At 38.1% G+C, this 17,133-nt stretch overlaps 1 protein-coding gene across 3 annotated transcripts in view; it reads right to left on the bottom strand.

Annotated features, from left to right (window-relative positions):
- jph1b (junctophilin 1b) overlaps nucleotides 1-17,133 on the bottom strand; it is a 65,607-nt gene that overhangs the window by 15,815 nt on the left and 32,659 nt on the right. For all 3 annotated transcript variants that reach the window (XM_042332147.1, XM_042332148.1, XM_042332149.1), the window contains exon 3: nucleotides 11,716-11,834. In XM_042332147.1, coding sequence (XP_042188081.1) covers nucleotides 11,716-11,834 — 119 coding nt within the window. The remainder of the gene's footprint in view (nucleotides 1-11,715; nucleotides 11,835-17,133) is intronic.

Below are 17,133 nucleotides of genomic sequence, written 5' to 3'. Positions count from 1 at the left end.
CAATTTTTTTCTGGGAGATTGCTTGCCAAGACCCCGGGAAGAACTTTGGTTTAAAATCTCATTTGAACAGCATTGCCAATAAAGCAGTTTTTTATGCCATAAATTAATCCATTCCTGTTCATATACATTTTCTGCCATCAGATTCTGGGATGTGATTTTTCCATTAAATTACTTAGCCCATTCATTGTGTAGAAAACAGCTGAATGCAATATGGTTGCTCATTCAAAGCTACTATTCATTCAATGCTGCAGTATGTCTTGCAGATACAAACTCAAAATACCCTGTCAATATTCTAATGCTGTAGCATTCCACATTATTACTTACGCTTGATGCATTCAATTGTCACAGACATTTCACATGCTTTGTTTACTAAGGCGTACACGCTTTAAGCATAAATCTTAAAATAAAGAATATTTTAATGACATTTTCCATAATAATGTATGTTTTTTTTATATCTAGCTTTGGCTTGCATTAGCAAATTAAGCCAATCCCAGTGCTGTTCTTTTTATAATGGAAAGAAGTCAATTGTGTTTGCCTCACATGACTATAGCGCAAAGAGATTCATCCTGCTCCAATGGCAGAATTATATTCACAGGCTGACAAAGTAGATTCTGAATGGTTGATCAAATGTCCATTCACCATTTAACTACAGACATAAGCAATTTATCGGTCAATTTTTTTTAAAGCTCTTCAGACTATTTTCCTTGAAAAAATACTAAATGTACCTGTTTTAAACAGTATAATATTTTAATTCTGGATATTAGCATTTAGTACCCGACCTTGTACAACAATTACAGTAAAATAGATACAGTAACACAATTTAATTCAAATAAAAAACTTGCATTTATAATGGACATTTCATATAAAAGATAGTTTGAAAACACGCGAGTGGCTTTGAGATTAAATATGTTTTTAAACAGCAGTACTTAATAATAATAATCCTTGTATTTGACGTAGTGCGTTATCATGTCTTCGAGATGGCTCAAAGCGCTTCACAGAATATACTGTAAAGTGAAATGACTACATATTTGAACATAGACATAGGCCCATGGTAGACTTTTTCTTTCAGAAGGGAAACTAAATCCTAGTGCTCCAGTCATTTCATTTCTTTCAATAAGTAATTTATCTTTTGGGTTTTGAGCAGCTAGGCTTGGGGTATGCAAGAATATTGCAACTCTATAACAAAACATGCAGTTTCTTTTATTTTAAAGTTGATTCTGGGGTGTTGGAGGTAAAATGTACCTAAATCTAAAATAGTTGGATGGAGTTCCAGAGAGCAGGGGCAGAATGGTTGATAATGATTGGGTGTGGATGTGAAGTAGGTCAGTGTTTGCTGATCAGAGGGAGTGGATGGGGCAGTATGGTCACAAGTTGAAGTGATAGGATGGGGAGAGGCCATGGAAGAATTTGAAAATTGCGGGAAAGAATCTTGAATTTGGTCCGTTAGCTGATGGAGAGCCAGTGCAGCTGAGAGGATGGGGATGAAAGACTCGGGAGCCTAGTAACGGAGAGGGCACAAGCTGAATTATTGGGTGATGGGTGATGTAGTGACAGAGATATGTGATGTAGTGGCAGGGCAGGCAGTGTAGTGGCCAGAGGCAGGTAATGTTGTGGAGGTGAGAACCCGGATATATAGATGAGTATTGCCAGACAACATCTTATGTAATGCATGGTTACTTCTGGAAGTACAGATAGTGTTACTTGCCTGGCCTGCTACAAGTGCACTCAAAGTTCAGCAGTCAGAACACTCAATTCACTTACTCCGTTTCTGCATTCACATTGCAGTACAATGTACTGCCATTTATTGTCAGGCTCTTCATGTGATAAACCTTTTACAGCCCAAGCTTCTTACCTTGTTTTTTTTAGATAAAATTGTCTCACACCCAAAGACTATCTGGTTCTTGCTGGATGTAGGACACCATTGAGACCAAAGTCATGGTCAGTTCACACACGATCACAAGATTGGTCTGGATGAAGAAACCCCTTGGCCCATACGATCTCATCCCTCCAGAACACCCACTCTATCATCCCCTTCCATCACTGCATCAAGCTGCTTTTTAAATGAGTCCAGTGTCCTGGCCTCTACCACCTCCCAGGCAGCCTGCTACAGTCATTGATTACTGTCTGAGTAAAAAACATACGTTCTCCTGGCTTGAAAAGGATGCAAGCTGGCAAACGGATGATTGGGGGGTGGTGGGGGGGTGGGAGGGAGTAATCTAACTTACTAAAACGTGTTGCTCATATTATCAAATTGTCCTGCAATTAATAACTGTCAAATAATAGCATCAACTGTAAGAACAAAAGAATTTGCTAGGCGAAAGAAGACCAAGGCCCATCTGGTTCGCCTTCTACCATCTTGGCAGTCGCTTTACATGTCCTGTCCCAAACTATATGCTGCGATATTACTTTCTAGCAGAAATCGATCTAATTTGTTATTGAAACAAACACACTTTCTGCTTCCATCGTCTCCCTAGGGAGCCTGTTCCATAAATTTACTACTCGTTCAGTGAAGCAGTGTTTCCGCAGATTTGTTCTGAATTTAACCCCCATCAATTGCAGGCCGCGTCCGCTGGTTCTACTGTTCAGTACAAGATAAAACAGCTTATCATGATCTACATTATCTAGTCCCTTCAGAATCTTAAAAGATGGTAATCATTTTGCCCTTCAACCTTCTCTTCTCCAGCATAAACATGATCAGTTTACCTAATCGCTCCCTGTAGTCAAGTCCCTCCATCCCTTCTATCATTTTGATTGCCTTCCTCTGAATCCTCTCAATCGCTGCAATATCCTTTTTGTATTACGGCGACCAGAACTGCACACAGTATTCCAAGTGCGGTCGCATCAGTGATATATAAAGTGCCAGGATTACCCCACTATTTTAGCTCAATATTACCCTTTTAATACAACCCAGCATCTGGTTTGCCTTACTCACTGCTGCCGAGCACTGCTGCGATAGCTTAAATTTATTGTCAATTGTCAACCCCTGGTCATAGAATCATAGAAGATTACAGCACAGAAGGAGGCCATTTGGCTCTTTGGAAGAGCAACCAATGAGTCCCACTCCCCCACTCTTTCCCCATATCCTTGCAATCTTTTCCATTTCAAGTACCTATCCAATTCCTTTTTGAAAATTGTTATTAAATTGGTTTCCACCACCCTATCAGGCACTGCATTCCAGGTCCTTTTCATTTTCCATACAGATCATTTTCTTTTCATTTAAATAATAGTCCCTTCCTGGATTTTTTGTCTCCATGTGAAGCACTTTGCATTTCTCTACATTAAATTTCATCTGCCATCGATCTACCCAATTCCCAAGTATGTTCATGTCCTCCTGTAACCTATTCATTTTCTAATCCACTACCTTCATTAGCTTAGTGTCATCTGCAAATGTAGCCACGGTGCTTGTGACTCCTAGCTCCAGATCATTTATGATTGTGATTTAAGAAGTTAAAATTTAAAATTATTCCAGGTTTGCTTAGTGTCAACTTACTTAGTTCAAAGAGTATTTCACTGGTAATAACAATGTTATAAATGGGATACAGACCCTCTGAAAACAAATCAATGGATGTCCTTGTACAAGATACAGACCATGCAGACTGCAGTGTTCTAAAGGTAAAATACACGAGTTGCAAGAAACCGAAATATAACACACTGCGCTGCAGTGGAGATGGTATAGTGTTTGTTTTCATTGGGCACTGTATCAAATTTAAAAAGAAAGAATGTACAGCTGCTGCAGGTTCTCACTAAGATGAGCTCTTAAGTGTTGCTACCTCCCAGATGGCTCCCAACTCCATGGGATTTCAGCTATGTCTCCGCCAGCCGTCATTGAAGGCCTACACTTGCCTAATATAGTTCAAATTAATGTCACTTAGAAATTTCTATGAAGATTCATCAGATGTGAGTACTACTATGCGCAATGCACATCGGTCTACAGAAGTAAAGGTCATTTTTTCAAAGGTAAAATGATTTTGGGTAATCCCTTGCCATTTTATTACATCAGTTGCTATTTCTTGTGTACTAAAATAATATAATTGATTTTGGGCGGAATCCAAATTGGAGGCTTCTAAAGATCCCTCACCTACAGATTTTATAAAGATTTTATAGAGCATTTCACCACTACAATACATGGTCAATTCATTTTACAATATATTATGTGAAGTGCTTTGAGACGTCTCAATGACGTGATAAAGCATTAACTGTATCAAGTGCAGGGATTATTATTATAGGTTGGAATTTTCCACAAGTACAAATTACTTTTCAACTCTGTTGTTATTTGGTGAGGGCATTTTGTTGAAAGTGCAGTTGGCAAGAAATCTGCTAACTTCTTTGAATTTAAAAAAAAATGAGAGACGTTAGTATAGAAGGAAGGAACATTCTTCTTTTGCATCCCGGGACACTGATCTTAGCTTTTAAACCTCAAAACACGACTCCCTCATTTAGGACTGCAAGAAAACAAATGCATGCAACCCATAAGCCTTTTGACTTTTGGGCTGTATATCAAATCAAAGATTATCATAATCATCTTTGGGCAACTCTAAATCTTCCTTTATCCGATTGATACTCCACTATATCTGTCAAGATGCTCATTCCGCACAGAAGTGCAAATTGTTGTTATTGTAAAAGGACATGGGAGAAAATAATACTTTACAAAGGAATAGGAGTTTCACCCTCTGAAAACAAATCAATGGATGTCCTTGTACAAGTCTAAAATTCATCCTTGGTCTTCTAATTTTGTACAAACTCTTTCCCCACCCATTCGTATATGTAACAAGTGTTTTGTGCCATTGAGAATGTGCCATTTTACAGGCAAAAGATTTTACAAGAATACAGCAATTTACAAGGTGCTTGTGTAGTCAAGGTCTTTCATGGATAAGATACTCAGATATTTAATAGCTAGACCTACAAATTCAAGTGCAATGCAAGCTGGCAATCAGAACTTGATCGACTAAAATTGAAGGGGTTTGATGTTTTGGCAGAAAAAGACCGTTTTTCATTAACAGCGGCTCTAATGTAAAATGAAAAGCAATTACGACAGGAAGTTGTAACAGCAATTTTTGAGCTGTCTGAGCAAGTAGCTGATCAAAAGCTATCATATTATCTGACACTAAATTGGTGCAAATAGAAGGACTGGAGCACTCTCCATTCTTCCCCATGGTGTCAGAATACCTGTAATATTTGCACAATTTGCTGACTTTGCAGCTGAATTGTATTTGCTGTGTTTAACTTCTACTCCCTTACCAAATACCGCTGCCAAGCAAATGCACTTTGAAGTTCTCATCTTGGGCACTTTATGTCCTATTCACGTGTTGTATTAACTGCTATATGCATTTAGATTAACAGTTTGCAAGTGCATTTCACTGCTGAACTTGCAAAGCATGACTCTGATATAAAATTAGCAGCTCCCCTGAAGTGCACACTGATTGGTTTGCAATGCTGTTAGTCAGGCGATACCATTGACTAACCATTGACCATGATACCATTGACATTTGCATCCCATATTAGGAAACCAATTAAAGTCACTGGTTACCTAGGGGAAATAGAGCCACACCTTAAATTTGTACACCTACTGATAAGATACAAGTCTGTTCTAAAATGAAGCACTTCCAATATTTTTGCGGTTAAGTACAGTAGTTTGTGAAATAAACAATAGCCATATAAAAAAAACTTTCTTCTTGCTACTGCTTTGGTCCCTATATATGGAGAGGTACAGACATGTATGTAGATTCCATGTGCATACACACACAGTAGTTACAAATATAAAGCATAGATTTAATATAAATAATGCTTGCTGCTCTAATTCAATGTGACAGGGGTAGTATAAGACAGATTTTCACTTGTGATGATTTGTGACTTTCTGATCAATGCTGACTGAAAGGCATTGAGCTTCTCGACAGGGAGATAAGACGAGAAAGTCACTCTGAAGTTAAAAACAAAAGCAACAATATATTAACTGCTACTGACTGTCAGCTGAAGAGCTGTTCAGACTGATAAGGGAGACTGAACAGAATTATAATGCATGGTTTGACATGTGCAGACCTGCCTTGCTATGCTTTCCACTCTCCAGTTCCAGCCTCCCTTCCCATTACTATGCACTTCCATCATTGCCCCTTCTCCCCGCACACTCCAACCCCTTGGGGGCAATGGTGCAGACCAGATAGCAGTGCACCCCTCTAAATTCCTTAAAAAAAACAATTTGGTCATTTAATCCACGACCATTTGTGGGACACAGCTGTGTGCAATTGGCTGCCACGTTTCGCCCACAAAATATACAGTCAATTCATTTTAGAGTATGAGTATATTCTGAGAAGCGCTTTGAGATGTCTCAAAGAAGTGGTACGGCAAAATGCAAGGAATATTATTATTGTTAAGAACTCAAAGAAACAGTTTCCATTATCAGCTCTGAGTTACCAAAATTCCAGCTGTTCTGGCCTAAAAAAAGGGAAATTCTTAAATTCAGTCCAAATTTGGAAATCAGATCATTTTAATAACTGCAGAAACCTATTTTCCATAATTCAAAGTCATTTTATATTTCAAGACAAAATCCTGGCCACTGGAATGCACAAACAGCACAGAAGAATCCTGGTATAAACTTTAAAGTCAATAAATATTTTAAATAATCATAAAATAATCAAACTCATACATTCTTTTCGTGAGTTTGTGTTGAAGATTCCTCATTTATTTTGTATTCAAGTCTCATACTTGGGGTGGGGGGAGAAGGGGTTGGACACTGCTGCGTGCGAATTGGCTGCCATATTCGCCCACAAAATACAGTTACTGCATTTTACAGTGAATCCTGTGAAGTGCTTTGAGACGTCCTCCAGATATGAAAGCCGCTTTAACGAATGCAAGGATTATTGCTATTACTACTGCTACAAATTATCAACAAGTAGATAAATTGGGAGTACTCTGCCACTGGGTCAGAAGATTGCTATCATCTGCATCATAAAACCTTCTTACTATGTTTACTCAGTGAGACCTTTGTTATGCAACTCTATATTGTCATACAGCAAAGTTTTTCTCACACAGTAAATGTTTCTGATTTTAATCAAACTTGGCAATGAACAATTGCCATTAAACATGCCCTCAGACTTGAATCCACATAATTTACATCCATTCTACAGTATGAAAAGAACTACGGTCTCATGGTCCAACTTTGCATCTTCTTGTTATATTCACCCAAATAATAATAATAATAATAATAATAATAATAATAATCCTTGCATTTGATATAGCGCTTTTCACGTCGGGAATATCAATATTCAAATTACTCCTCTGACTCTGGCCTACAGAAATATTAAATTAAGCTAATAAATTACAGCTATTAAAAGCCAGATGAGCTTTTATTGTTTTAGAATTTGAAATTAAAGGGATTTGCTCAGGATATCCGCAAGCCAAAACAAATATTAATTTAAATTTCCAACATTACAATGAAGTTTCTTCTAAAATGTAAAGGTTGTGACTCAGAGGGGGAGAATATCACCCATTAAATGAGCAAAATACAACAAAGCTATCAAGAGCAGATGGACTGAATATAGTATATTTGTTTAGAATAACAGAAATGACAGCTTATTTCAATTTAGAATCATTAACAACAGGAGCTCAATCTTCTCCAGAATTTTCTTCAGTAAAAGCAAAATAAAATTTTACTCTGTTTCCTTGCTTGAGGCCTCACCCTCCTTTTTGTCGAGGATAAAATGAAGCGTTGTGATTATGAAAATACTTTAAAAGTAGGTAGGAATATTAAATAGAAAGGAATATGAACAAAAGAGAATGTCATCATATAACAGTTATCATTACTGATTAACTAACAATGTTTAAGTAGTTTAAAGTTTCAGGTTTTTATCTTCCCTTAGAAAGCCTGTAGTGTTAAAGGCTCCACAAAGCTGCTCTAAATAGTTGTCAATCACAGTATTGTTGTCCCCGGGAGATTCATGTTCCTAATAATAAGTCCTTGGAACAGCAGGAAACAATCTGACAGAAGTAAATGCCCAATGGCGAGGAAGAAGAAAACAAACCTTACTAAATCGGATGGTTGGAATTCAGAATGTGACTGACTTGCTGGATTTAAGCTGTAACCATTCTTTCATTCCATCCCTCCATCTTCTCATTTTAGTTCCTTTCAGATCTTCCTCTCTCAACATTGCCTCCTCTTTCAGATAGAAATGGTTTCAAAATGATCTGGGCCTACTTTGAGTCTGCTGTTAATCCCACATTTCAATTAGCAAACAGTAGGTTTATTTTTTTAGGCAGGGCAAACCTGCCTTTATCCCCTCTTCCCGAGGCACAGCGCTGTAGGAATACTTCATGTGGAAGGCCCAATGATAGGTGAATTCAAATGACAGCTTTTTTTCAATATAGTGCCTCATTGAACTAGAAGTTCAGTGCTTTATTGATGGTGAGTGGAAATGGACCGAATAGCCTTTCTTGTTCCAAACATAAAATGCAGCTCTTAAAAAATACTTTTAAACTGTGTTCTGATAGTCAGTGTGTCATTTGGCTGCACTTCTAATTTAGGTGCAATTATATCTTAAATATTAATTCTTCAATTTCATAAAACGGATCGTTTGGCTGAATCATTTTCTTTTTAATATCGAGTAAAATTACTCATCTTGTGCAGGCGACAAACTGCTGCATATGATATCACATTTACTCAGGGGGAGGCAGGGAATCTACAAAACAATTATGTTTCATTTCAAACATTATGAAGAGTAGAACAGGTCCTCCAAACACTTACTTTGAATGTTCTACTTAGCTGTAACAATAAACAGGAAACGAAAAAGGCATTCATTAAACACAGAGATTGGATGTTGACTTTTCAGTGTGGTCTATAATAAATAATATAATAATCCTTGCATTTGATATAGCGCTTTTCACATCTTCTAGACGTGTCAATGCGTTTCACAGAATATACTGTAAAGTGAATTGACTGCATTTTTGTGGGCGAAACGTGGCAGCCAATTGTGCACAGCAGTGTTCCACAAACAGTTGTGGATTGAGTGACCAAATTATTATTATTATTATTTTTCGTGAGAGATTATTATCAGGTGTGTTATTATCAGTATGGAAAGTTGCCCAAGGTTTTGCCCTGCCGGGAATTGAACACAGGTCTTTTGCTGGCGAGGCGAGTGCTCTGACCACTGAGCTATAGGGCTCCAGGTCTAGTAAATGTATCAGAGAATCTAAGGTCACTCCGCTTGAAGTGATGGACAAGCTACTCAAGAAACTGAATGAGAAAAAGTGCTATTCACTATTTGATCCATGAAAAGGTTTTGATCATATAATGCACCTTCTTTCTTTGTAATTGAAAAGCTTTCTTTTTAGTTGAAATCTTACTTGCAATCTAAAGATATTAGTTTCCTCCCACATTGAGACATTTGTTCCCCGTCAATTGGAGCCAAATTATTTTACATCCGGCATTCACAGGTACAAAGCACGCATTAGCTTCCAAATCCATGGTAATGATTTGCTGATTTGTATATAGAAGTCTTATTTTCAGATATACAAAAGTACACAAAGTACTCTGGAGGCTGGGAATCTTCCCACTCAACTCCTGTTAACCCTGCAAGCCAGGGCACTAATGGGAAAGAAGATCCTAGCTGGATAAGCAGCAGGACGCTTGCTAGACAGCGCTCTCAAGCTATGTTAAACTCCAACATCACATTCTGAGGTTCTTTAGATTGACTCTTGCCAACCTGTGACTAATACTCTCTGGAATTAGGTAAGCAGGTTGGATCCCTCCAGAGAGAGAATGCGCATTCCATTCCATACACAGGGAAATTGTCATGTGTGGGTGACATACATATTTTGTTTTGAATACTGTTAAGCATGGTGAGAGAATGTCTCAAAGCACTTCACAGGATTTACTGTAAATTGTAGTGACTGTATTTTGTAGGTGAACTGCATGTTTTTCTGAAATAGTGTCTTTCAGTTGTGTACTTAGTGTTCTTCAATCCATGACGGTTTGTGGGACACTGCTGAGTGCGCGCAAAGATAATGGATGGGAAAAGGTTACATATTCTTATAATCATAAATATGCTTTAAATCAGTGGTATTTAATAATAATAATAATCCTTGCATTTGATATAGTGCCTTACTGCCCACAAAATATACAGTCAATACTTTACAGTATTTTCTGTGAAGCGCTTCGAGATGTCTCAAAGGCGTGATAACAACAACAACAAAATTACATTTATAGAGCACCTTTCACGTCGGGAGGACGTCCCAAGGCGCTGAACAGTCAAGTGTCGGGGACCGAGCATGGGGGAGGTGTGGGGTAGGGGTGAGGGAAGGCAGAGAGGTTGGAGGGCGACCAAAGGCACGATTGAAGAGAAGGCAAGGGAGAAAGCGAGGCAAAGGGACCGTGGGATGGAGTTCCAGAGTGTGGGGGCAGAGAGGCTGAATGTCTGGCTGTCGATGGGAGGGCAGGTCGGGTGGGAGAAATGGAGCAGACCGGAGCCCATTGAACGGAGGGAATGGGCAGGTTGGTAGGGAGTCAGCAGGTCAGAGAAGTAGGAGGGGGCAAGGCCATGGATGGCCTCGAAAGTGAGACGAGGATCTTGAACTTGATCCATCACTATATCAAACGCAAGGATTATTTATTATTATTTCTCTCTTTAAAAAACTTGCATGTCAAAGTAATTTACTGTCCCTATATTTGCCAACTGGGTTTTGGTATCATTTTCCATTGTAAACATGTGTATGTTACAGAAGAGATTAAAAAAATACATTAATTGTAAACTATAGATTCTTTCCTGACAGGTTCAGGACATGGACTAAATCAGAGGTTGAAAATCTCTCTTTTGTGAGATTTAGAAGCTGTATTTTCTTTGCCTTGGAATTGTGCCAGAGGTCTTTATGGCTACTATCTGCCTCTCCATGCATACCCATCACATTTATCTACATTATCATCATCCATGTGTCTTTAGAGCAATGCAAATATATTAATCTAATAGCATTCAGTACAAAAGGAGAGATAACCTCCCCCAAAACCAATCCATTAGTTTGTTGGTTTATATTGTATTCATTGATACAGTGGTATCTACAAAAAAGGTAACACACTGACAATCACAATCTTGACAAAAAATGACCAAGAACAAACCATTCACCACATAAATTTGAAAGCAAATTTGTTGTTGCAAGGAGAATATACCGCGCGATTGATTTTAAGAACAATTACGCTGTGGTTCAGACAACACCTGTAATTATAATAATAAGCGAAAGACCTGGGTTCAATTCCAGGCAGGGCGAAACCTTGGGCAAGTATCCTTACTCCACACACCTAATAATAATCCCTCCAAAACCAAAAACAATAATAAATTGGTCATTTTCAATCTACAACTGTAGACATTGCTGTGCGCAATTGGCTGCCGCGTTCACCCACAAATATACAGTCAATTCACTTTACAGTGTGTTCTGTGAAGCGCTTTGGGACGTCTTCCCGACGTGAAAAGCGCTACATCAAATGCAAGGATTATTATTATTATTATTATTATTATTGTAAGTAACTTGAGATTTGATGAGTTTTGTTGAAAACAATTCCACCCTAGATCCCAACAATAAATCTGTCCATTACGTGGATTAAAACGATGCAAGATGTGCAAAGAAAAACGATTCTCCCATCAAAGAGATGGTCTCTGAAGTTAGAAATACTTTCCAAAAAAAAAGGTTTATGGTGTTGGTTTTAATTTCTTTTGAATCGTTAACTTTCTGATTTACCTGGCTGGTGGAAGGTGGGTGAAAGCTCCCTGGCAACTCCTCTTGCAATATCTGATTCCTGGCGTGCACCTTGTGCAGCCTGATCTGCTGCTTCAGCTTTGGCCCTTGCATGTGATGTTCTACAACAAAGATAAGCAAATGTCAGAATAAACAGAAAACAAAAATGCTAGGAAACTAAAATAAAAAAACCCACAAATTTGCTGAAATCCACCGTGAATTGAAAAGCATCTGAAAGAGAAAGATTGGTTGGTGTGATCTAGAATCATAGAATATTTCAGCACAGAAGGAGGCTATTCGGCCCATTGTGCCTGTGCCGGAACTAATGATATCAGCGTTATTTTACTTTGTACTTTATTTGTGCATTGTACTTTGGGCCATTAGATGGAAAAGAATAACCAAACAATTCAACACTATGTGTTATGTGTTGTGCTGCGTGTTTGGTGTAAACATTTAACACAGTACAACGGATAACTTCACAAACCATATACAGTACGAAGATAAAATGTAGCTATTATTTCCATCTGGATGAAGTTTCGGAAATGAAGGTACATTCTTATCAGGATCCATAGGAATCAACATTATTAGATTTTCACAAATATTGAATTCCGGTTCTAAAATATATCCATTTTTACATGAACAATAATAATAACTTGAATAATAACAGCACTTTGTAAGTGTAATTTTTACCGTCTATCAATGTCATTATTGATTCTCATTCTGCCTCTCAAATCCTTCCGTGCGTTGCCCCACTGTATATCTGTAATACCCCTCTAGTCTCACTCTCCTGCTTCCTCTCTCTGCTTTGTAAACCCAGGTGTGCTGCACATTTCTTGCAACCCTGCCCCACCATTGATTGCAAAGATTTCAGCTTCAAAATGTTACCCAAGTGAAAAGCACTTCGGAAGTGCATATTGTTTTCTTATCACTTAAGTTCTATTAAAAAATAAAATTCAATTTCAATTAAATTATTTTCTTTCAACATTCACTCGATTCCTGATGCCTTCATGTCTACCTCAGTAGTTTTTTTTCTGACAGCACATCACCACAGGCAATTTTCTGTATGAAACTATTATACAGAGATGGGTGTGCTTGGATCTTGGTTTCAGTGCTGCGCTTATTAAAATGTCTGAAATGTCAGATTAGCCAAAAAACTGATCAGTTTATTTCTTATTCCAGAAAGAGATGATGATCACTCACAATTACAATGAAGCAATCTACTTAAAAAACAGCCGTTGAAGTTCTAAAAATATGTTGGATCATTCTCTTTCATTAGTTATTGTTGCAATTCCTTTAGTGAGTTATTATTTAGTTTCTTTCAATACTGATGTGCACACATGATAAGTAAGGCATCGATATTTGTAGTTTCTTTTTGCAATCATAATAATAATCCTTGCATTTGATATAGTGTCTTATTACGTTGTTGAGATATCTCAAAACACTTTATAGAATATACTGTAAAAGTGAATTGACTGTATACAATACAAAATTACATTTGTATAGCACCCTTCCCATCGGGAGAGCATCCCAAGGCACTGGACATTCAGGGATTTGGACCCGAGCAGGGAAGTGGGGGGGTTGGGGTAAGGGAGGGTGGAGGGCAGGGAGGGTAGGTGGGTGGCCGAAGGCACGGTCGAAGAGGAGGATCTTGAGACATGCCTTGAATGACGCAAGGGAGCGAGGCGAAGGGAATGTGGGGTGGAGTTCCAAAGGGTGAGGGTGGAGTGGCTTAAGGCCCAACCATCGATGGTGGGGTGGGACGGGTGGGGGGCATGGAGCAGGCCGGAGCCTGGGGAGTGGAGGGAGAGGACAGGTTGATAAGGGATTAGCAGGTCACATAAGTAGGAAGGCGCAAGGCCGTGGAAGCCATACATTTTGCGCAAAACACTGTAGCCAATTACACACAACAATGTCCCACAGTCATGGATTGAGTGATCACATTTTTTTGTGAGGGGATTATTCCTTCGGAAAGTGATCCACCAAAGGCTTTGAGCCATTATGCCCCTCTTCTCTAAAGCTCCATCCCTGAGTCCCTCCAACTCGCCCCCTCCCTTCCCATCTTCAAAACCTTCCTCAAGAAACATCTCTTTGATCGCAATTTCAAACAACATTTCCACTTCAGCTCGCAGCTCAGGTCCACAGACAGTTCCATTGAAGTGCTTTGAGAGGTCTTTCCGATGTGGAAGGTGCACTACATAAATTGCGGTTACTGTTCCATAAGTTGATCCAAACAAATAATAATAATAATAATCCTTGCATTTGATATTGCGATTTTTCCGTCTTCTAGACGTCTCAAAGCGCTTCACAGAATATACTGTAAAGTGAATTGACTGTGTATTTGTGGGAGAAATGTGGCAACCAATTGCACACAGCAGTGTCCCACAAACAGTCGTGGATTGAAGCGACCAATTTATTATTTTTTTCTCTCTCTCTCAAGGGATTCTTATCAGGGGTGTGGAATAAGGAAACTTGCCCAAAGTTTCGCCTTGCCAGGAATCAAACCCAAGTCTCTTGCTTGCGAGGCGAGTGCTCTAACCACTGAGCTACAGGACTCTGAATATAAATCAATAAAATATATGAATAATTACTTTTAAAAATGACACCTTATGGATTCAAAGGTGAAAAAGAGAGAAGAGGAGCAGTGTAAAGATCAAGTGCTTATCATGAATAACTCACCAATGGGTGTCAGAAACACAAGCTTGGTTCAATTATATGAATCTTGATTTATTTGTTTTATAATAATAATAATAATAATGTGTTCCAAGTGCAACAATTTTCATTGAAAGTCAGAAAAAAACATCAATTTCCACCAAACCTACTTCTAAAAAGTGTATGCAATCATCATATAACTTGACAATAGTATTTAGTGATGTTCCCTTCGCTCCTGTGTCTCTTACTCATGCGGCAGAAATGTGTTACAACATTTCATTATAACACTGTTCTGCTTATGACGTGGTTGTGGTGTGAAGCCCATCATTTAATGACTAAAAAAAATGTGGAGGAAAGCCTGAAAATTACAGCTGGCTTTTCTGTGCACTAAAAAATGTGCAACTTCAGGTCATCGGGTCGCCACCAATGTCAGTCGCTTCTGTCAGTGGAAATCTGATGACCTCTTTTTGTACGGCCAATTTGTAAGCCTGAAAAAAGCAAGTCAGTGTTTTGCAGCAAGCTGGCTTCCTGCCTGCACTGTTATAGTTGGTTGAGATTTTATGTAACCAACCTATTATTGTGTAGTCTTTACTGAAAGCAGTTAAATGTACGAATGGAGTAATACCATTAGAGAATGTAAACCTAATTTTAGCCCTGGAATAATGCAATAGAATATTGCACATGAGCAATATGAGCAAATGGGATTTTAAACACATCACCAAAAGATAGTAGAAAATGTCAGCATTCCTAAAGTCTGAACCTTGCCAACTTGTCTGTAATAGAACGAGGCAGAAATTTTAAATGACATTTGTATGGTACACAATATTTTCACTTGCCGAACACTAGCCTGCTTCACATCCCCTGCCTGTACCAACCTACCCTACCATTAGTTTGTAAGCTTTCAGCCATTCCTCCCTCCTCCCTGCCTGAAGGCCTATTTCTCTGACCTCCTTTTTTCACCTTTATCCTACCCCCAAGCTCAGACTCCCAGTCAGTTGTGTGAAGTGCTTGAGGCATCCTCCTAACACGAAAGGCATTTGACAAATGTAAATTGCTGTCGTTGGTTCATTATTCCATAGGAACATGTTGCATTGTCTGTAACCACACGTGACTTTGAAAGATGCTGCTGATATGTTAGAATTAGCAATTTTTTTTAAAGAGACTCTACAATTATCAGGGATAAACAGCACCCCCTCACTCCTCGGCAAGATTGAACATTGAAGTGAACAAATTAAATATTACTTGCTGAACTATGGATTAGGTTGTATGAAATCCTTTGCCAATTGACATCTCCGGGCAATTACTTCACGACTTTCTGCGCTTCTGGTAACCAACAGAATCCATTTAATGAGATAACTGGCAACTGTTTCCAGCTACACACTTTTGTTTTGCCACTTAATATGAAAAAAAATCCTAAATAACAAGAAAATCGCAATTTAAAAAAAAACTGACAGCTAATTAATCTTTTGTAAAGCCCACACATGAACTACAGGTTAAAGATCTGGGTAAAGGCAGAAAAAGAGATAAGTAGGGAAGGAATCGATAAAGAACAACTGTGACAACAATTCAATGTACATATCTCACCCTGAGATTCTGCAAGTCAATGTAACTGAAACTGCAGCATATTAAACTAAGGACGCAAAATAAATTGTTCATACAGTATTGTCTGTGCAGAAAGAGTAATAATAATAATAATCATCCTTGCATTTGATATAGCGCTTTTCATGTCTTCTAGACGTCTCAAAGAACTGATCAAGATGCTGAAGTAGTTTATTTTACGATATGCTCCTCTTCTTATATAAAGGTTTCCTTTCAATGATGTTAGGAGTGAAATAGATGACATGAGGTGGGACTAAGTAACTACATTTTTAGCACAATAATTCAAGGAGGGACAAGAGGATGGGCAGAATAGGGGATAAAAATGTAAAACGAAACAATCAATGTTCGCAATTTTAAACCTCTACATTATAATTTACCAAGACGGAGGAAATGCTTGGGATTCTGATTTAACTGTGACTTATTTGTAATTAGATTACAAAATCTATAATTATTAAAATAATATTCTGATCAACTGTATAATAATACACACTACTGAAACATTGCTACCAACTTCAGGAACATGGGCAAAATAAAGTCTTCCAAATCTTAGGATGATAGAGTATTTTTTTNAATCTTGGAGAATGTTTAGCAGTTTGCTAATTCTCTGTCTATGCAACAAGCCATTTCTTGAAGAAGCTGCTATATGTATTTGTCAAGTACTGTATATATTTCTATGGGCTCGATACTGTACTTTTGGAAGAAACGTTAAAGCAAGGCCCCATCTTGTCTGTTCAGGTTGATGTTAAAATCCCACGCCATCATTCGAAAAGAGAAGGGAGTTTCTTCTGTGTCCTGGCCAACAATCCCCGAGATAAGAAAAATAATAATTTTGGTTCATGGCTGTTTGTGCGACACTGCTGTGTGCAAATTAGCTGTTGTGATTGCCACAAAATACAGTTTATACTCCACTTTACAGTAAGTCCTGTGAAGTGCTATTGGATATCCTCCTGACATGAAAGCACTATGCCAAGTGCAAGGATTCTTCTTGGATTATGGTGGTTGCAAGTAGCTGTTTATGTTGCCTTTTGTGTCAAAGTTATCCATATTTGTATTGTTAAGTAATGCATACCATGGTATAATTACAAGGCAAATAAATAGTCCTATTTCACTGCAAGAAAAATATATTTGTAATATATTTCTGTAATATATATATTTGTAATATATTTCTACCTT

Source organism: Callorhinchus milii, unplaced genomic scaffold (genome assembly GCF_018977255.1).
Source record: "Callorhinchus milii isolate IMCB2004 unplaced genomic scaffold, IMCB_Cmil_1.0 Scaffold2, whole genome shotgun sequence".
NCBI lineage: Eukaryota > Metazoa > Chordata > Chondrichthyes > Chimaeriformes > Callorhinchidae > Callorhinchus > Callorhinchus milii.
Note: the sequence above shows the minus strand (reverse complement) of the source record. Positions and strands in the feature narration are given on the sequence as shown.